The 21,095-nt window shown below is 52.3% G+C and overlaps 3 protein-coding genes across 3 annotated transcripts; 1 reads left to right on the forward strand and 2 right to left on the reverse strand.

The window, feature by feature from the left end:
• Positions 1 to 1,003: 1,003 nt before the first annotated feature.
• pkhB (putative sensor histidine kinase/response regulator) lies at positions 1,004 to 7,143 on the reverse strand. Its single transcript, XM_073697232.1, has 3 exons — positions 1,657 to 7,143; positions 1,493 to 1,606; positions 1,004 to 1,435 (listed from the first exon to the last, which is right to left on the reverse strand). The coding sequence occupies exons 1-3, from the start codon at positions 6,931 to 6,933 to the stop codon at positions 1,145 to 1,147; spliced, it is 5,682 nt and encodes a 1,893-aa protein (XP_073551991.1). The 5' UTR covers positions 6,934 to 7,143; the 3' UTR covers positions 1,004 to 1,144.
• A 3,642-nt stretch (positions 7,144 to 10,785) lies between these two features.
• On the forward strand, positions 10,786 to 18,990 carry BDV59DRAFT_170162 (putative sensor histidine kinase/response regulator). The gene is made up of 5 exons (XM_073688364.1): positions 10,786 to 14,067; positions 14,126 to 15,791; positions 15,854 to 15,920; positions 16,023 to 16,352; positions 16,423 to 18,990. Exons 1-5 carry the CDS (start codon positions 11,144 to 11,146, stop codon positions 18,432 to 18,434), a joined length of 6,999 nt encoding a protein of 2,332 aa, XP_073551992.1. The 5' UTR covers positions 10,786 to 11,143; the 3' UTR covers positions 18,435 to 18,990.
• Positions 18,991 to 19,444: 454 nt separating this feature from the next.
• Positions 19,445 to 19,795, reverse strand: BDV59DRAFT_198642 (uncharacterized protein; the record flags this gene model as incomplete). Its single annotated transcript, XM_073693191.1, has 1 exon — positions 19,445 to 19,795. One exon carries the CDS (start codon positions 19,793 to 19,795, stop codon positions 19,445 to 19,447), a length of 351 nt encoding a protein of 116 aa, XP_073551993.1.
• Positions 19,796 to 21,095: the final 1,300 nt, after the last annotated feature.

Raw genomic sequence — 21,095 nt, forward strand, 5'->3', positions numbered from 1 at the left:
TGGCATATATATGTTTTCTGTGAAGCCAGTTTGTATTGTACTTCTGTTACACGAGTAGGGAGGGTACTCGGCTGTGATCGACTAGTCCCTCGAGCCGAACAAGACCTGGCTTTGAAATTAGATAGCTGGCAGGATTAAATAAGATAGAGGAAAGCGTCTTCTGGAACCCCCCAGTACATATTTAGCTGTCTTCGTGCCCAGACTACATTCTCATCCTATGCAACCTGGTCCAGTTACACAAGCATCCAGCACATGGTAACCTGGACTACCCGGACTGCATGGATGAACACTACATAATGGAGATGAACGCTAATAAGTGAGAATTGATAGGAATAGGAGAAGACGAACGTGGAAACCCGATAGAAACAGAGTTCATTGTATGAGGAGAACGGATATCTATCTTTACATTCCGGCATTGATCAACAGACTGGTCAACAATCTGTCACATGTGCAGAGTCCAATAACTAGTCACCCGTCCGAGGCAGAGCATATTAAATAAAAAATTATCTACCAGAGAAGTCAAAAGAAGGCACGAAGGGGAGAGGGAGATCAAAACATGAAAAGGGTTGGGAATAATAGAAGAAAAACGCTCTGTTATCTGCAAAATACAATTCCAGAAGTTAAATGTCGTGCTCGTGAAGCTGGTATCGGGAAAAGCCGCGTAATGGAAGAAGGCCTGGTGAAAAGAAGACAATCGAGAACTGCTCATCAAATCCGAGAAACTGACGCCACGCACAAGGTCGATGGTCCACAAAGAACAAGCTTAAAATTCCGGCCCCGTAATGCTGAGAGGTATCAATCAAACTTTGAATGCCGAATGCCAAATGATGCATGGTGCAAAATCCGCGCGAAAGGGGGATAAGTAGGGAGGTGGTAGGTAGGTCAAAAGGGTGGCGCGGGGTAGAGAAGAACAGACATAATAAACCAAATAAAAAAGACTCGAAATCATCCAATGGCGCCTTTCCATCCGACGGCTCTGGCCGAGCCAAAAAACGAAACCCCAGCCCAAAATTGCAAAGAGATATAAACGGAAAGAGTAATAGGTACATCATGACAGGTCAAACGTGGAGGCGGAAGCCACACGCATCTTCGAAAGTAGGGAGTTGAAGGAGTGATGGCGGTTGAGTCGACAGTGCTTGCGGCCTTACTCTTCACGATGGCCCTCCTCATGGTCGGCCTTGAGGCGGTCTCGAAGGAGAAGCAAAGGTCGGCTGGGGTCTAGCAGTCCCATCATCATCTTTCCGAGCTCGTTGTGCTTGATGGGCTTGGTGACGTAGTCATTGAATCCCGCACGTGCCGCGTCTTCGATCTGATCAGTCATGGCGTTCGCAGATAGAGCCATGATAGGGATCTGCGGGTAATGGTTCCGTAGTTCCCACGAACGAATTTCACGACAGGTATCGTAACCGTTCTTGACGGGCATTTGGATGTCACACTACATCGTGACTGTTAGCCGCAGGAAATGGTGGAAGAACTTAGCGCCCGAACTCACAATGATGAGGGAATAGTACCCCGGTTCCTTCGAGAATACCATGCCCGTACACTCCTGGCCATTTGCAGCAGTTTCAGCCATAACTTTTATCTTATCGAGGTACTTCATCATGACCTATTGCAAGGTTAGAAATGACAAGTCAGACGCTGCAAGAAATAACATACCATGCGATTTGTCTCATCATCCTCGACCAGAAGTATCCGGTATCCTTTATTTCCAATGACCTCCTTGACCATCTTCGACATCGTCTTGAAGTTGTTGTTGATCTCCCGGGCCATATCCTGGTTTCGATCTTTGCTAAGGTCGCGACGGTTGTCTGGGTCGAAGATGGCCGAAAATGCCGAAGGCTTCACGGGCTTAGGCACAGTGTAGACCCGTCTACCACTGGATGACAGCTCTTTGATCCTTGAGTTGATCTGCCGCTTTTGATAAAGGTCCGAGATGATGACGAGCGCGGGAGCTGTATCCTGGTCACACTCCGAAACGTACTGCATCACATCCAACACGTCGTCAACGCTAGGTAAGTTGAGAACCAGATGGGTGGGTTTCGCCGCAGAATCGCTTATCGAATCCCTCCAGTCTTCAACATCAGGAGTGGCCATTATGGAGAAAGGGATCTCGAGAGGCACCACTTGCTCAATGTGTTGTTTAATGGCCTTCCGTGTGTTATCCAGAGGGCAAAGAATGAGGATTGAATAAGGACTGTGTGATGATGAAGCGTCAACCCCTGGTTTCGGCGGCGCGGGTTCTGTGGAAGGAGATTCGGGAGCGCTGTCGGCCTGAGTGGGAATTGGTTTTGGCATATCGACCTTCGCCAGCGGGTCTACCGCATGAAGTTCAGGGGTTGGAAGAGCGGAAGACATCGAAGATCGTTCAGAAAAGCTATTCAATGCAAAGCGCACGGAAGGATCGGAGGCACTTGGCGGCTGCGAAAGTGGCGACTCGAGGGCGGAGGAGAGTTCTGGGGGATCTGGAGCCCTGGAATCAATGGAATCCCTCGACGAGAAGAGCAACTTCTGAAGAGAGCCGTGCTTCATTGGAGCCCCAAGAACTTCCGAAGCAGCAGACGAGTGTCGAGGCAAGCGGGGCTCATCTGGAGACGGCGGTGAGGGAGCGTCAACCTTGACATAGAATGAGAATTTGGCGCCCTGGCCTTCTTTACTGCTGGGGGTTAGTTTGCCGCCGTGCATTTCGACAAGCTGTTTCGACAGGAACAAGCCAAGTCCACTTCCAGCATGCTGCTGTGAACCATTCTGTCCCAGTTGACTAAATCGTTGCATCAAACGCTCAGCATCTCGCGCGCTGAATCCTTTGCCAGTATCCACAACATCGAAGTTCAGCAATAGCTCCGTTTCTTTCGCGAGCGCCGCAGGCTCATGGTAGATAGAGCAGCATATGTGGATCTCCCCTTGGGCGGTGAATTTCACTGCGTTGCCCACGAGGTTGATGAGCACCTGTCTGATACGGAACCTATCACCGATCACCATTGGCGGTACATCCACGTCCATCAAATAGTTGATCTCAAGGCCCTTGTCGATGGCCCTCGAAGACACAGTATCGATGACATCTTCGATTACGGACCGTACATGGAACCATGAGTTGACCAAAGACATTTTGCCGGCCTCAACTCGTGAGACATCCAGGATATTGTCCACCAATTCACGAAGGTTAGTCGAACTGTTCTGGATAGTATCGAGCATTCGCCTCTGATCGGTGTCGAGTTGAGTGTCCAGGATGAACGGAATGGTGCCAAGAATTCCGTTCAGCGGTGTTCGGATCTCGTGCGACATGTTGCTGAAAAACTTGGTCTTCGACTCCATCTGATTGTTCAATTGTTGCATCGCCTTGTTGAGCTCCCTCTCAAGGTTCTTGCGATCGTTGATATCAGTGCATGTGCCATACCACGAAGCCTCGCCGCTTCCAAAACTGCTAGTCTCAACTCGAACCAGACGTACAAGATGCCACCGGAAATCACCACCTCTGGAGCGAAGACGGATCTCCGTCGAGTAGAAGACGCGTCCGTTTTCATCCTTCTGCAGGGTGGCAACTCCACGTCTCACTAGTTCGTCCAGTGCAGGGGTTACACCGTGGCTCAGATGTCTTTCCTTCGGTATTGTTTTCGCAACGTCGGACGACTTCTCGCTGGTGTCTGGTGTGGCCTCTTTCTCAGATTGTGCCAGGTACAAGGAAAGCAGGCCGCATTTTTCCATGTCATCAGAATGGACGTGCTTCGCAAACCCGAAATTGAGCGCTTCCCCTAGCTTCTGTCCGGTGTAAAGATGCCATTGTTCGTTGACGAAGATGAGGCCACGGTACTCGGTCGCCTCAAACACGACCTGCGGGATTGAATTCGAGAAGGCGCGATATTTTGCGTCGATCGCAAACTTTTCTCTCTCCTGGGTCGCCTTCAATTCAGCAATATGTTGCTCGTGAACATCCAAGAACGAGCCAATCCAATATAACACTTCTCCCGTGGCGGACAACAAAGGGTTGGCCCGGAAGATAAACCACCGGTAAGCAGTCTCATCGTTGAAGCGTCTAACGCGAACTCGTTCCGTGAACTGAGAACCTGTTCGCAGGGCATTTGCCCACTCCTGGGACACATGGTCACGTTCACTGCTATGGATGTTCTGCCAAGGATCGCGTAGTTTCTGCTCCTGAGGCTGGCTTCTTCTATATGCGTCAAACTTGGAGTTCGTCCAAATCACTTCTCCGCTCTGGGGTTTGGCGAGAAAGAGATGTAAGGGAACAGAATTCAGCATCAGCTGCGCGACGGTGTCGGTGAATGGGCGCGGTAATTCCCGAGGCAATTGAGCATAAAAGGAGTTGGTTGAAGGATGACGCGGTGGGTTTTGTGTCGGAGATATCACCGGCGGCACTCTCAGGTCTTGCATTGGAGATGTGACCGGTGCATTCTGGTCAAGAGTCGTTGCCAACTCCTCTTCTCCCGGGAGTTTCCCGCTAAGTTTCCCGGGGGACGTAGGGGTTGAAGTGGCACTCTGCTTAGCCCTGGTAAGCCGAGGGTTCTGATGCTGCGTAATGGCTTTGTGCAGGCCCTTAGGCTGGGGGACATTAAAATAACTGTCCCCGCCATCATTCCCCAGCTTGGCAGTGAGACCAGGCGATTCCGTGTTGTTCAGCGTACCTGCTCCAACACTGCTGAGGTCGATCCCAGGAGTCGGGAATCCAGATATTGAAGGGCTCAATTTGATTGAGTTCGAACGTTCATCAGGACTCGAAAGGCTCGCCCGAGCAGATAACGACCCGTCGTCGGCTATGGTATAATTAACATGTCCACTGAGGCCAGCGACGAGTTCCAACTCGCTACTCTCGTCGGAAAACGTTCCTCCTAGTCCGAGGAGGTGACCGTATCGGGGGACTTCGAGACGGGAGGCAAACTGCCGCTCAAGCTGGCTATATTGTTGCGCTAGGCAGAATGATGTTGTGAGGTGCGGCATGAGGTAGGCCAACGACTGCCGTAGGTTGGCGGGGTAGGGTATTATCGAAGAAAGTATTGAAATAACGGCAACGGGGAATCTCAGGGTGGAAGAGGAAGTCTGTTTTGATCGACCAGCGTGAAGGAGCGGAATATGTACCACCGACTTGGCGAGGTCGACACCGATGGCCTCTAATGGGCGCAAGTTAGAGTAGTCATGATGTGGCGGGTGCTTCGCAAATGCGCTTTCATCCACTGCATGACTGACGAAGAAGGGGTTTTGCTCTGCGTGCGCCCTGGGCGCTGGGGAAGGAGCGGGAGATTGGGACCAAGGAGATGGAGGCACTTGTTCGTATTCATCATAAAGCTCCATAAGCGGGGTCTGTGACGATAGAGAGCCAGGCATTATCGGGTTGGAAACGGATCGGGTGCGGGCAACATGCGCCGACGGAAGCGGGTGTGAAGGCTCGGCCGTTGGCGTTACTTGAACTTTGTCTTCGGGGGTTTGAACCACTTCATCATTCTTCGATACAGCGCCCGGGTTTTCGGAGTATTCCCGAGTCAACACCACGGGACCCGTGCGCCCAAAAAGCTTCACCACGCCAGTCCGCTTTATTAACGGATCTGTTTCCACTTCCAGTGGTCGGGTTGCGGGGAAAACGACCTGTCGGTGACGATAATCCGGATTCAGCGGATCGAAAGATTGCGTATAATGGTCTCCTTCGTGGATGGTAGAGGTTTCGTTGCGGGTGGTCTCGGTCTTCGTTTTCTGCGAGGCATCTGAGCTACTCCAGGCAGTCTCTTTTCGCTCCTTACCGAAACCCGCGAACGAATGCCGTGACAACAGCGACGGTCGTTTGGCTGCAACCCCGGATCCATTTGGCAAATTGGCGGAGAATTGTTCCTCTTTCTTCTTCGCTGCTTCGTCGTTGTCTTTCGGAGAGTCCTGGCGGGCTGAAATCGTCTCCCGTTGGAAATGACGTGGCTGCGAATCGTCCGACTCCGGAGCGTTCTGGTCGAAGACGGCTTTCTGACCCCATGGAACATTCTCCAGATCTGTCGCGTCACCGGGGACCGCGAGCGAGGCTCGTTCTGCGCCAAAACTTTCCTGCAGGATATGGACAACGTTGGCCCACCATGCATCCAGGCCTGGGTCCGCATTCAGTTGTAGCGTCAGATCATAGAGATTGGGGGTAGGATAGGCCGGATCCTCGGTCACGGGTTTATGTTGGGGAGGGAGGAAAATGCTAGTTGACGTCGGAGTCTTGACGGGAGTCGGATGGCGAGGGTCGGGGATCTGCGACGACGCCATGTGGATCTTCAACTTCTCGGTAGGGAGAGTCAGCTTGAAGGCGCCGGGTTGGCTAACGGCGGGATCCTGCAGCGGTTTGGCGACGGGTTGAGACTGCATCTTGGGGAAGGGATATGACGGAGTCTGTCCGGGAGGGTTCTCGGTCGGGGAATCCGCAGCTTTTATTGTGCCACCCGAGCCGGTCGAATCGGAACATGAAGTAGAAGGCATTGCTCCAGCGGATGCAGGCACGGCGTTCGGAGATGACACATTGGAGATGCGCCGCTTCCTCGTTGGTTCGGGGGGGTTAGAAGAGGCCGGGTCTGGGAGGGATGACGAGGAGGTTTGGACGTGAGACTGTTGCTGCATCTGCTGATAGACCAGCAGCTCTTCCATCTGCCTCCGCAGCTCCTTCAGTGTCTGCGAGCTCCGACCCTGGTCTTCGGGAGTTCCGTTGGCTAGATCGGGATTCTCTTTCGCGGTCTGTTCATGTACAAGAGGAGAAGGAGTGTTAGCCATCCAGGTCATAGGATCCGGAGTCGCGTTTCCATCCACTTTGTAACGATCGTTCTGAGAAGGAATGAAACCGGGGATTGATTGGGAGGAGGCATGATGATGGTGGTGGTGGTGGTGAGTTTGGGGAGCGGCGACGGGCGAAGGGGCCTCGGCCGGCGATGGAAGAGGAGGCGTCCTCATGCTGTGAACGTCCCCCATCCTATACTCCCTCCACCGCCGGTCAAACAATCAGTTCTCCTGGGCGAATCCAACTCCACAGGAGCCAAATGAGGCACTCATCTCTCGGACAAAACGGTCCGCGATCAGGAGAATGGAGACGGGAGGCCAGGAGGTAAGATGTTGGACAACGTGGGCGATTGGGACGGTGAAAAGGAAAATCGAGACGAGAGAGAGAGGGAGAGAAGAACGATGCAGGGTGTATATGGGAGGGCGAAAGGATCAGGTATATCGGCTTGACGTAAAAGGAAAACGGGACGATGGAACGACCAGGACACGCGCACAGGTGAGGGAAAAAATATTATGGACGGAAAAAGAGAGATTGCAAAAATGGACGAGAGAAGAAAATACCCAGATCGGCCTCAGCAGCAAACACTGTGAATAGAGGGCCTCGGGGGGGAGACTAACGAGGAAATTGGTGGTGGGAGGAACGAAAAGGAGGATGAAGGGGAAGAGAGGGACAAAGTGCGTGAAGGAGAAAAATGGATGGAAAGGTGACTAAAGCGGTGTATGATGGAGCAGCAGGAGATGTATCAATGTATGGTACGGTATGGGTATGGTACATCAAGGGTAGGTAATTTTGGTCGGTCCACGGTGGTGGTACCTTAAGGGCGGAGGAAGACGAAAGGAAAGGCTGGTTCGTACTGTTCTGACCTGGAACTTGCAGATTTTCCTCCGCCTTCTTCTTCTTCTTCTTTTCCTTGACCCGTATGTTTTCTTTTTCTTTTCCCTTCTCTCTCTGGACAGGCTGGAAGATCGTCGATTTGTGTTGAAAGGGCGCGGGAAAGATGTGGAAATTGGTCCGTCTCCGGGGGGTTCCAACCTATGACGTAGGCGAGCCCTGGGGGGTGGAATTTTTGGGTAACCCGCGGTAACTGAAAATGGTTCTTGGGACGAAACGACTCCAGGAGAGGTGGAGGGGGTTCCCAACCACAACCACTGATCGTGGATCGAGGGGCTCACCAGAGGGGTGAGGAACAGTAAAGAGAAAGGAAGAAGCGTGAGAAGTGGAAAGAGGAGAAAGGAAGTACGCTACAACATACAGGCAGAAGGAAGAATGTGGGAGAGGGAGAGATGGAGTGGATGATCAGAATTGGGGAAGTCGGAAGGGAAGTAGAATAGTCCGCTGGATGACGGATGGTTGGATGAGCAAATAGTGAGTGGACTGGGGAGATTCCACCGGGACTCCCCCCGAACAATCTGATTATCTGTACCAGCCCAAGTCCCTAAGTATTGTACTATTGGTTTACTTGACTATTTACCCATAAAATATGTAACTTGCACTGTCGAGAAATTATATATCTGAATCCAGACAAACGTATTCTTCCAGGTGTGGCTGCCGTACAACCAAATGCCGTATCCAGCAAAGATTACCGACCGGGTTAGCTGTAGACAGGTATGGTAAGACTGTACCTAAATGGAATCGTCTCCTACCAGTACTTGTGTCCAGCCACCTGCACAGGACTACCAGCGATGGCCATCATGCAAGTGTGCATGGTCAGTCCTCATCTCCCTCTGTATCTTCCTGGTTCTTCTGCGGGGTCGAGTACCAGGGTTACCGGCATCCATGGATCCCTTGGGTCTTCCTGACAATAGGCGCCCCTCTTTTCAATGAGGGTTCTATTCTTGGCGTCTGAGGAATCCATACGCGCAGGTACAATGAATCGATGCTGAAATCAACACCATCAGCTCTCCCTTGAATCCAGTTCATGGGTGCAATCCGGAGTAAGAAGGATCATATCGACCATTCACATCAGCCGGTCGGAAAGACAGGTAAGACAACTCCTCCTGGATCAGTCGCATCCAAAGGATGAAGAAGATTGGGCGGGGAAAGCGTCATGCAATATTCCTCCATCCTTCTGCACGATGTACCGACGGAGTTTCCAGCCGGATATCTTGAGGGTTCGTTCCATCTAGATTGCGGGGTTCTGGCAGGGCAAACAGCCAAACGATATCGGGTTTCAGAATGATGACCCAAGAGAATTTAAGTTGGCGAGGAACAAATCCAGAAGTTTCCTTTCCCCGGCCGGAAGAAAAACGTCCCAGGATTGTTGGCGTGTTGGTGGCGTTTTCCGACTCCAGAGATTCGGGTAATATTCCGTTTAGTACCTGTCACGTACCCAAGTCGTCGAACCCTTTTTGGAGAACTGCTCTGAGGTACGCCGGACAGCATCTTTTGGGTCAGGAGACCATCTTTGCCACTATTCTCATCTCCATCACCTTGCACTGACAGCGAGAGGGATGATTTCACTCCCCCGCCACTCCCTACCCTCCCAGGCTAAGTCGGTACGGGGTACAGCGCCTCTTGCAGATGAAAGTACTAGTTAATGCAAATAGTATCTGTACTGTCCCACCGGCCAGAGTCATAGGTTCCCAATGTCGTCATCTCCTCCGACCCCAGTCAGCCGCTTGCGTAGCTCGCCCTTTAGGGGTTAGTCAGGTATAACGGCTACCTATTATTGTGATCTTTTTCCTTTTTCTCTCTTATTTAGCTGCATCTTGGTCCCTCATGATCAGAAATGTCTACGATGGAGACTTCTAATTGCTTCGACGTGGCCAACCCACTTTTTTTTGGGTGATTTTTTCTGCAGTATCTTGTCACCTAGTGCCTCTTACCCCTGATTACTTCCGGTACTGAACACCCTCTGTTCTTTCTATTCCAACCAGGACTACGATCTCTCCCCGATCCAGGGCCTATAGGTTAAGAATTCCCTCCCTCGGTCCCCAGCCTTCCGACACTATTGGCACCCGAAGGTGGATGGAACTAGGGCATCCTTCCTATTACGACTGCTCATCGGGAAATTACTGAACGAATTTCGGACTGTCGATCATCCCGACATTTCGGCACTGCGGCACTGCCTAGGTAAAGGTGTTACTCGTCATACGCTGTTTACTGTCTGCGTTGTGAATGAGCTGCACTGTACGGAGTATTAGATGGTTGTCTACTCTGTAGTATATATTCTGCGATGATCTATTGTCGATAGATTTGTCCTGTCTAGTCTCTGTACAGTACTGTCATCATTGGAAAGGTGTTATTTACGTCGTACCGCGTAGAAAATTATCCTTGCACGGGCGATGGTACTCAGGTACTCCGTAGGTACAGGTCAAATATATATCCTGCGCGACTGGGTCCCCTTTGGAATATATCTCCCCTGACAAACGACCCGATGGTATGGAGATTTACCCCTGTCTTCGAGGTCCTATTCATGATGGTACGTAACGGCCCCCATAAACCCACTGGACGGAAATAGAAGCGCGAGTCAGATGGTTTGGAGACCAGAACGTGCATACCTATTCAGCGATCAAGAATATTGTAACAATTACTATTCCACTCGAGCCCGAGAGCGGAGAATGTCTCACCTGTCCTCGTATGCTTACCCGGTCGGAACTAGGATAGTTGAACCAGTCCTGCGGGTGGCTGTTCGCAAGTATTCAGCTGTTTGGTTACTGAACATACTCAGAGTACGCAGTAGAGCATGCGTAGACTACTAATATGTTAATGCTGTGCTGTTTTGAATATAACTACCGAAAATCGCAACAGAAAAGGGGTAAGACAGGAATGACAATCAACGACCGTTGACCCGTCCAGTACTACTGCGGTACCACCAACGGCCCAAGAAAGAATGATCCTGTCAAAGATCGATAGTCGATAGTCTGTTGACTAGCGGATTTCCGGTGGATGCCAGATGGAACGAACGCGTGATGCCCAACAGGAGGCGTGATGACCTTGCGACCGCCTACCCCATCCGGGTTCCGTTGGAAGCCTGACTGCCTGAGGCCAGCCACCTCCTCTTTTCCCCTCCGAAACCTCTGGTGGACTTCGATCAGGTGCCTCCACACTTGCCAACCTCACGTTGATCCATGGGGACGACAACTGCTGCTGTTCTATCGTGACCGGTCTCGCTTCAAACCTGTGCGCGCATCCTGTCTGCTCCCTCCCAGGCTTGCGCAATTTCTTCCGCTCGTCACTTGACGGTCTACGTTTCCTTCCTTACCACACCCCCCGCCGTCCCTGGGCGATTGACCGTTTCCGTCCCTATGATCGTAGCTCGATAGCTGCCTTTCGTCCCTCTTTTGTCGCAGTATCTCACCCAATCTAGCGCCGTGTCTCTCCTCTGGAACCATTTGACCTATGGATTTGAACTGAAGGGGGGAATTCTCACTCCGAATACTCTGATCGTTTTTGGTCGAGATGGAGGATAGTAATATCCTCGGGGAGGATCTACCGCTCCCTCCAACGCGACTGTTCGAACGTCTCGCCCAACTGCCCGGTTACACCTGGGATCAGTCGATCGAGCCCTTCCACTCGACCTATAATCACTGGCATGTCTTCGGTCTTCGTCATTCTCTGGAATCAGATGCCTCGACCCCTGCCGCAACCTCATCGGGCCCGTCCAGCCTAGCACGGCAGTCCCCGCGAACCGAGTCCCGTCCGCCGTTCCGTCATCACTGGAGGAGCAGCCTGAGCGAATCGAGTAGTGAACTGTCACTGTCACGCGCCGATCATGAGCCGGTCTGGATTCCCGTGGTCGCCCGCGTTTCGTCCCATGTGGTGCGGTTGGAGCGAGAGTTTCATATGTTGAGGTCCATCGTGCAGACGTCGGATCCTGATTGTAACCATACCGTGCGCCCCATCGATCTCATCCGGCTGCCACGAGATGCGGGCGATGCGGGACCCCTCTTGGTCGCCATCTTTGAATCTCCCGGCCCGAATATGTTGCGGGAATTTGTCGCCTTCGGTCCCGCTTGGTTCGCGATGGGAAGCAAAAGCGAGAGCAACGGTTCCACCCCCGGGGAGCAGGTGTCCCTCTCTCTATTCCTTGATTTCGCCATCGGTGCCTGCGACTGCCTCGAACTCCTCCACTATGGGTTGAAGACCGTCCACGGGGAGATTCGGGGCGACGCCTTCCATTTCAACCCAGAGACCGGGTCTGTAAAGCTCACCCACACGGGAAATGGCGCGCGGTCCTTCGATAATATCCTCAGTGAAGGGTGGTCGACGCTGTTGAAGGAGCTGGGCGTCAAGAATAAGTTGCAGTTCATCGCACCGGAACAAACAGGCAGAATGCCCACCGAGCCGGACAGTCGCACCGATATATACGCACTGGGTGTGCTGTTTTGGACCATGCTGGTCGGGAAACCCGCCTTCACGGGTAGCGATCCCGTGGAGGTCGTGCAGAACGTGCTGGGGAAAAAGTTGCCTCCTGTCTCGGCGAAGAGAATGGATGTCCCCGATGCGGTGTCAGCCGTCATCCAGAAGATGACCCAGAAGGCTGTCAATGAGCGCTACCATACCATCTCCTCCGTGAAACGAGACCTGGCGCAGATCTCCCAGCTCTTAGGAGACGGCGATAGCGAAGCGTTGAAGGATTTCCAGATCGCCCAACGGGATGTGTCGTCGTTCTTCACGCTTCCATCTCGCATGTTTGGTCGGAAAGAGGAGTATGATAAGATCATCAGCGTCGTGGATAAGGTGTATCGACGTCAACAGAGCGCCTATGCGAAGGTCACAGCTCAACCCTCCAGCGGAATCGGTTCTAATTCTTCGGTATCGGACAGCCGCGTGGACAGCTTTGAGATTGCTTCCGGCTCCAGCGAATCAGGCTCTCTGAACCTGGCCTCTAAGTCCAACCCTGGTCTCAACAGCGCTCCTCACCATCTCGGGCGTGTCTCTACCCACGAGTCTCTTCACAGCACAGAGTCGTCTCTGTCGACCCAAAGGCCCGGACATGGTTCCAAGCAAGCCAAAAGCCCCGTGGACTCGCGTTCCTCTTGGGAAAATGTTGACCGGGATAGTCACCAGTCCGCTGGTACCAGCATACACAGCCATGCAGACCCCTTGGCACCGGCAGGTAGACACAAGGCAACGCACAAGATTCGCCGAACCGGGAAGTGCGAGGTGATTACCATAAGTGGTGCTGCTGGACTAGGGAAAACCGACCTTCTGAATCGTGTTCAACCGGCAATACGTAAGCTTGGCTATATCGCTATTGCTCGGCTGGACCGTGCCAGGAGGGTGCCGTTCGAGCCCTTTGCAAAGATTCTGGCCAGTCTTCTCCGTCAGATATTCTCTGAGCGTGATGTGACGACGGAATATCATAACAATGTACGCATGGCCTTGCGCCCAATGTGGCCCACATTACACCGAGTTCTTGAACTCCCAGAGCAATTAATGTCCTCTGGAGGTAATGACAAGCAGGTCTCGCCCAGGCTCTCAGCTGCTCAGCATATTTTCAAAGATGTTTCTACCAAGGGAGAACCGTCTAAGCGCATTGCGCTTCCTCACCTTGACCATGGCCAGAGCTCAGTGGACTTTTTCTTATCTAATGCGGCACTTAAGAATATGCGTTTGATGGAGACCTTCCTTGAGATTCTCAAAACGCTGTCTCAGTACAAGCTGATTTGCGTGTGCTTGGACGATCTGCATTATGCCGATGATGAAACCTTGGATCTGATCATGAATATCGTGAAAGCGAAGATCCCATGTGTGTTGATGCTAACAAGCCGCAAATCTGAATTGGAATCCGAATCCATCAAATCGCTCTTCGACGAGGAAAACCCGGCGGTCACCCGTATTGTTCTCAAGCCACTCGGAGAGGATGAAGTTATGCAGATAGTGGCAGCCACCATGCACCAGGATCCTAACCCGATGCTGACCCCGCTATCTGCTGTTATCCAGGAGAAGAGTGTTGGAAATCCCTTCTATGTGCGAATGATGTTGGAGACCTGCTACAGCAAAAATTGTATCTGGTATTCGTGGAAGAATTCGGTGTGGGAGTTTGACCTTGATCGGATTTTCACCGAGTTTGTGGCTCCTAGGTATGGAGAGGGTCTTGGGCTCGGGTTTATCGCAAGGCGTCTGCAGGAGACCCCACCGGCCGCTCGGTCCATATTGGTCTGGGGTGCTCTGTTAGGGAGCGTATTTGCGTTCTCCCTGGTGCAGAAGCTTCTTACCAGCGAATTTCTGTATTCCAGCGACGACGATGAAGCCGTCGATCTGACCTGTCCACAGAACGCGATTCTCGTGAGACAGTCGGAGGCGGATATAATTGTTGGGCTCCAGTATCTTGTCCAAGTCAATTTCATCATCCCCGGCAAAACCGATGATGAATTCAGGTGTGTGCTTCTTTAACTGGTTGTCTTTCTTGAATTCAACTGACAATGAGCCTTGCAGATTCGCCAACGATCGAATTGCCCAGGCTGCCGCATCGCTGAGTGAGGGTCGCAACATTGAAAAGATGCATTTTATAATATCCCAAGCTATCATGAAGTATTATCACGATAGCCGCAGTCGCTATGCGATGGCTCGCCATGTGGCTCTCGCATCTCGCATCATCAAGAATCGTGTCTCTCAGCGGCTCGATTACCGAAAGATCTTATGGGATACGGCGCAGACGGCGGCTCAATCAGGGGCTCGACCAACCGCCCTTTGGTACTTCCGCCACTGTATTGCCCTCCTCCAAGATGACCCTTGGGACGACAACAGAACGGACGTCTACTATGACGAAACACTACGCCTGCATATTGCAGCAGCGGAAATGGCATGGTCTCAAGGTCATAATACGGAAGCCCTGGAGTTGCTTGATCGGGTCTTTGAACACGGGAAGAGCCCCGTGTGCAAATCGAGAGCTTGGATAGTGAAGGCTAAGATCTATGCTCAGATGGGCAATCATCTGCGCTCAATGGACTCCCTTCTGACATGTTTGGAGGAGCTCGGTGTCCATCTCCGTGAATTCGCAACCTACGAAGAGTGTGATGCTGCCTACCGCAATCTTCGAGATTATCTCGAAAAGGCCGACCTGGAGGCTATCGTTCGTAGGCCTGTTAGCAAGGATATCATCATGATTACGATTGGGGCGGTTATGGCTGAGGCAATGGCTGTCACTTATTGGGATGACGCGTTGACTTTCTACCGCATGGCGATTGAGATGATTAACCTCCACCTCTTCAAAGGGGGATTTGTCCAGATCTCCATTGGATGTTCTCATCTTGCCATGATCTCCTTCAGCCGGTTCCGAGACCTAGATCTGGCGGTAAAACTTAGCGACCATGCCCTGAATCTGCTCGAACGCTGCCCAGAACCGTGGACCCAGAGCCGAGGCTCCATTGTTCACAATCTCTACGTTAGCCACCTGCGAGTTCCATTGGCATCTACGCTACCGGCTCTGGAGGCTTCGGTGGAAGCTTCATTTTCAATGGGAGACCCTTATATCACTCTGGTCAGCCTCTCGTCAATGGCAATGACAAGGCTCTTCTTGGGCCATGACATGGCTCAATTGGAGGCATTCTGTAACGAGAGCCCAGAGGACATTCCCGAATGGACGAATGATACGCGTGGAGGCGCGACTCTCTTGTCAGTCAGGCAAGTTGCACGGGCTCTACAAGGGAAGACTTCCGTCGGGGATGCCGAGGCGATTGTCAGCGATGAACATCACAACACGCAAGAGTACATCGCTTTCTTGGAGAACAATGCTAGTAACGCCGACCGTCCCCGGGACATATACAATGGGCTTGCCATGATCCCGCTGTTTGTCTACGGGCACCATGAGAAGGCCGTGCAATTGGGTATCGAGATGATGGAGACGATACCAAGGTTGTGGTCCGCGCGTGTTGGCTACGTGGTTTACTTCTATCTAACTCTTTCCCTCCTCACCCTCCACAATGATTATCCTGCCCGCGGATACCTCGATGGGAACCTTAAAACCGTCCTGAAATACAAATCCGAGGTTGATTTTGCCCGCAGCGCGTGCGATGCGAACTATGGCATGTGGTCACTGATCTTAGAAGCCTTGGTCGCCGAGGTTCGAAACGACCATACAACCGCCATTCAAAGTTTCGAGGTAAGTTGAAATCAAGGCTGCGACTTTCCCGTCGAATAGAAGTTAAAAATTAATCTTGTAAGGCTGCGATTGATCATTGCCAAATCCACGGTTGGCCCTTGGAGGAGGCCCTTGCGTTGGAACTGCATGGTGAGTGCATGTTTGAGTTTTTCGTTGCTTTTTCTTTGCCCGCTTCTTTTTTTTCTTCTGTTAGCCCCGCCACATGCTGTCGGTCACTAACCCTTATTCTAGGCGAATTTCTAATTCGACGTGGCGCAAAGAGAGCGGCTCGTTCCGTAATGCAGGATGCAATTGCAGCGTGGGCCGCTATAAGCGCTGTAGGCAAGTCCCAGCAGCTGACCGAAAAACATGAGTGGCTCTTGAAAACAGCCACCACCTCGAGAACTGTGGATGCGGGATGTCAGACCGTTGATTCCCTCCTTGGTATAAACCGCACTTCCGAACCAGAACATATCGGCGTATCCCAGAACATGGAGGAAGAAGACAGAAAGCAACGTTGGATTGAGCAGAATGGCGTGACGACTGGCGAGCGCTCGCTGGATATTTCTGGCGTTGGCCTGGGTAAGTGAATGATTCTTCCACACCGCCGTTTTATTTCGACAAAAAAGGAGGAGTCCTAATGTTTGAGCAGATATTATCGATCTGTCTAGTATACTTGAGTCAAGTCAAGTCATGTCGTCTGAACTCCAGATCGACAAACTCCTGGCGAAGATGATCGAGATCGTTTTGGAATCTTGTAACGGCTCGGACTTTGCCGTAATTGCCACTAATTTCGACAACAACTTTACTGTTGCTGCGGCTGGTGATTTGGAGAAGGGACAGCGGTCTTTTGTCGACGGTCTACCGTTCTCGGAGGTTGATGACAAGATGGCGCAGCAAATATCGCACTATGTCATGCGCACCAGGGAAGAAGTGCTTGTCCACAATGTCCTCGAAGACGAGCGCTTTTCCAACGTCAACGAGGCCTACCAGAGTAGATATCCGCTCGGTCGATCGGTGATTGCATTGCCCATAATGCAGGGGGAGCATCTTCTTGGTGTCATCCATATCGAAGGGAAGCCGAATTCCTTTACCCAGAGAAATCTGGTTGTCCTCCACTTGCTCTGCAACCAGATCGGTATTTCCCTGTCCAACGCGTTGCTCTTCCGCGAAGTCCGCAAAGTCAGCGCCACAAATGCTTCCATGGTTGAAGCGCAGAAGCGTGCCCTCGCGCAGGCCCGCGAGGCGGAGCAGAAGGCGAAGGTGGCCGAGGCGGAGGCCAAGCATAATGTGAAACTGAAGGAGGACGCGGCAAAGGCGAAGTCGATCTTCTTGGCCAACATTTCCCATGACCTGCGTACCCCGATGAACGGAGTGATTGGCTTGTCGGAACTTCTTAAGGGCACAAAACTGAACAGGGAGCAGGATGAGTATGTGGAGTCGATCCGTGTCTGCGCCGACACACTGCTCACTCTCATCAACGACATTCTGGACTTCTCGAAACTGGAGGCTGGGAAGATGAAGATCTCGACGGTGCCCCTGAATATCAAAGAGACGATTTCGGAAGTTGTGCGGGCACTTCGCTACACGCATCGGGACCGAGGCCTGGAAACGATCGAAGATCTCGAGAAAGTCCCGCCGGACCTTGTTGTGTTTGGGGACCCTGTCCGCCTGCATCAAATCTTCATGAACCTGCTCAGCAACAGCTACAAGTTCACGCCGAAGGGCTCTGTCACGGTCACGGCGAGAGTGACGCGGGAAGGCAAGGGTCGTGTACGCTTGGAGTGTGCAGTAACGGATACCGGAATTGGAATTCCGGAAGAGCAGAAATCGCGACTCTTCCGACCATTTTCGCAGGCTGATAGCTCCACTGCCCGGTCGTATGGTGGTAGCGGCCTGGGACTGAGCATTTGTAAGGCAATCATCGAAGACGTCCTTGGCGGGGCCATCTGGCTGGATTCGGCGCCCGGCAAGGGGACAACGGTGACGTTCCATCTGTCGTTCAACAAGGTCAAAGACCCTGCGGCGAAAGCTCCCTGGGCGAAGAAGGGGGACAAGGATAAGGATAAGACCACACCCGTCCCGACGGCCCGCGATTTGACCATGATCCCACGTGACCAGATTCGGGTGTGCATCGCTGAGGACAACCCGATCAACCAGAAGATTGCCGTCAAGTTCGTGAGCGGGCTCAACTTGCAATGCGAAGCGTACAGCGATGGACGCCAGGCGGTCGAAGCGCTACGGGCACGTTCCCGCGAGGGGAATCCCTTCCACGTCGTCCTGATGGATGTGCAAATGCCCACTCTTGACGGGTACAACGCAACACGGGAGATCCGTCGGGATGCAGATCCCAACGTCAACGAAGTGCTTGTCATTGCGATGACGGCCAGCGCCATTGAGGGCGACCGGGAGAAGTGCTTGGATGCCGGCATGAACAACTACCTTCCCAAGCCGGTCCGGTCGACCGTGCTTAGCGATATGCTGGACCAGTACCTTGCACCGGTGCCTACCTACACCAAAACCCGACTGGCGATCAGGGAGCGAGGGAGTGTCAGCAATGAAAGTGGCACGCCGAATAGTTCATCATCTGGCTCGGACAGTCAGGTCATCGCGCTCACGCCAAATGAGGAGAAGCCCGAGCAACAAGGGAGCTCTCCAACGTAGTGACTTTGTCTTGTCTACAGCTGAAGAATCTCAAGTGCTTGAGAGCAGTTGACGATGATGTTGCAACCAGGCATAATTGCGATAACACCGAGCTCGTTGCATACCCTCCAACTTTATACTTGATGATGACGACGAAGCATGAATGACGATTTGAAAAATCGACGTTGATATCCCACCCTCCCACACACATGGATGGAGGGGGGAATTAAAAATTTATCCTGTGCCTTTTTCGCTATCTTGGTTCTTATTTTCATTTCCTATTCTCAGATGTCGGTCATGGATTGTTTTAGTATTATTGAAGAGCCGATATTCCGTATTGCTTCTTCCTTTCTTTATTTCACCTTCTTGTTCATTTCTTAAGCATCTTGACTGTTGGCCGATTTCCATCCTGATCATTCTGTCGGCGCAGGCGATCCCCTGGCGTTTCTGTTGTCTTTGAAGTGCTTTCCCCTTCTTTTGCCTTGCCTCCCAGGGCAGCCCATGTACATTTGAAGCTCTCAGAGGATAATAGACGGGGAGATGATGATAGTATTAATTATCCTATTTTGGACATCAAGTCGTTCGACGTAAGCTATAACAGCCGCGGATGCATGATTGCAACCCCTCGCGCCATGAGGGGTCATCAGCGCGGCCATGGTCAGAGATGGACAGTATAGAACGGGGCTGTCGCCTATCGCGCGAAGCATTTCCAACCCCATGTCGATGGGAACTTACGCCCTCGTGTAGCCCAGGCATCGCGTTACTGTTGCCGTCCAGATGATGTTACATGTGTGACATCCAGGAGGTGACATGACGTTGCTTGATCTCTTCTTCCACGAGGGGTCGCTGTGGTGGGACACGGATCTGCGGGCTTTCCAGCGCACAGGAAGATGCATCAGTGGGATCTACAGGAAACGGCAGAAGAGAGAAACGTGAAATCGGATTTTTTTGTTCTGCCCCTAGGTCTAAATTAACGCCGGTGATGCTGTGCTCAGTCCTCAGTGAATCCTCCCGTCCTCGAAAAGTGCTGCTCAAGACGACTGCTGTCCATCGTCGGCTCGCTTCCAGTGTTTCTTCGTCGCTGCGTCTTCCAGCGTCTTATATCGCCATTCGTACTGCGCCAGATGTTTCTTCTCCGCCGGTGACAAGGCCTTGCCTTTCTCTGCTAGCTCCTTTTCTACTTGCTTGAGCAGCTCCCACCGCTTGATAATCCGGGCTTGCGCGTCGGCAATCGATGAGAGATTGCTGTCTTTGGAGGCCATGCGCTCCTCGATCGTCGCATGATAGGACAGCTTGGCATGGAAGAGGGCCATGTCGGATTCGTCGTACTTTAGGCCCCGGGCTTCCGGGAAGTTTCCTTGGCTGCTTGTGTTTGGCGCCATTTTGATCGTCCTTGGGAAGGGGAGTGAGAATTCCCACGAGGCTTGCAGGAGGGCAAGAGGAGCCCGACAGACAAAGGGATTGCAATTAATGAAGGATCTGGAGTTTGAGATGATGGTGCGTAGTCTTCTCGGACCACCAGATAAGGTAAGAAGACAGACAGGGCCGTCTGGATCTGTCCACCGGAGCCGGAGGCCTCTCTGAAGATATTGACTTATATACTTCAATCGGACGGGCAGGATTGCTCCATCCCTGAAGATAGCCTGTCGACATCTTCCCGAACCTTCAGTGGCCACTTCAGGTGATACCAGGAATGCCACCGGATGCACCACTTGCCAATGACATGGCAATTTACGAAACAAAGGAAAACCCGCGCAGGAGGCCCGTCTGTCGTTTTCTTCACCGTGTGAGTTGTTGTGCTCGGCCTGTTTGTGCCCATTGTCTTGTGATTCTCGCCCAAGCCCAATCCCCCTACTCGTTTGTTCCGCATTGGGATGAATGGTGACACCGTCAGGATAGTCCTGCACCACCCGCGTCAATCTGGGTGAAATCGGCAAAGAGGCCCCGAGTCGGTGTAGATCGGGTCGACAGACAGACGGGGGAGATGCTCTAGGTGGATTTAAAGGTCTGGTTGTCCAGATGACGGTCGGTCCTCTGGCGCAGGGTTTCCTGCAGACTGCAAACATGCAGGGAGGTTGTATACCTCTAGTCTTTGAAACAACTAGCCTCAAACAGCGTCATTTGCCATGCGATCTACCCGTTACACACGAGCGATGTGTCTGCTAGAAGGATGCAAACCAACAGCCGAGGCACAGAAATCTCTCGGGTGCGCCGAAGATGGGACGGTATGTCTCCTCTGTGTCCACTCGAACCGGTCTTTTGGGAGCTGTGATGTTTACATTGACTCAAGCAACGGCTAGCCCGGTCACCGTGGTTTGGAGCCGTCCTCTCCAAATGACGACGCAGGCAATGACGAGAGTGCTCGTGGCCTTGGCGAACCATCCGTTTGGCAGGGTCCCTTTTGTTTCTGGCTATGAATATCTCCTGATAATCCCCCATTCGTGGCTGCCTTCCGACTAAACTGTCGGTAGCCGCTGAAATGCGTTTTTGTGTGACACTTCAAACAAGATTGGAAGGTTGAACTACGGCCCGGTATCACATCAACCGGAGGACCCTGCTATCAATAGCCCACGGGTTATATGAGGTGTCTGACTGCGTGGGTTCTGCCTGTTTGACCTTCGGCAATCTACGGCCCAACGGATGCCGGTTCTATCGGCCAACCTCCACCGTCCTGGGACCACA

This window comes from Aspergillus ambiguus (assembly GCF_047715705.1).
Source record: "Aspergillus ambiguus strain CBS 117.58 unplaced genomic scaffold BDV59scaffold_3, whole genome shotgun sequence".
NCBI lineage: Eukaryota > Fungi > Ascomycota > Eurotiomycetes > Eurotiales > Aspergillaceae > Aspergillus > Aspergillus ambiguus.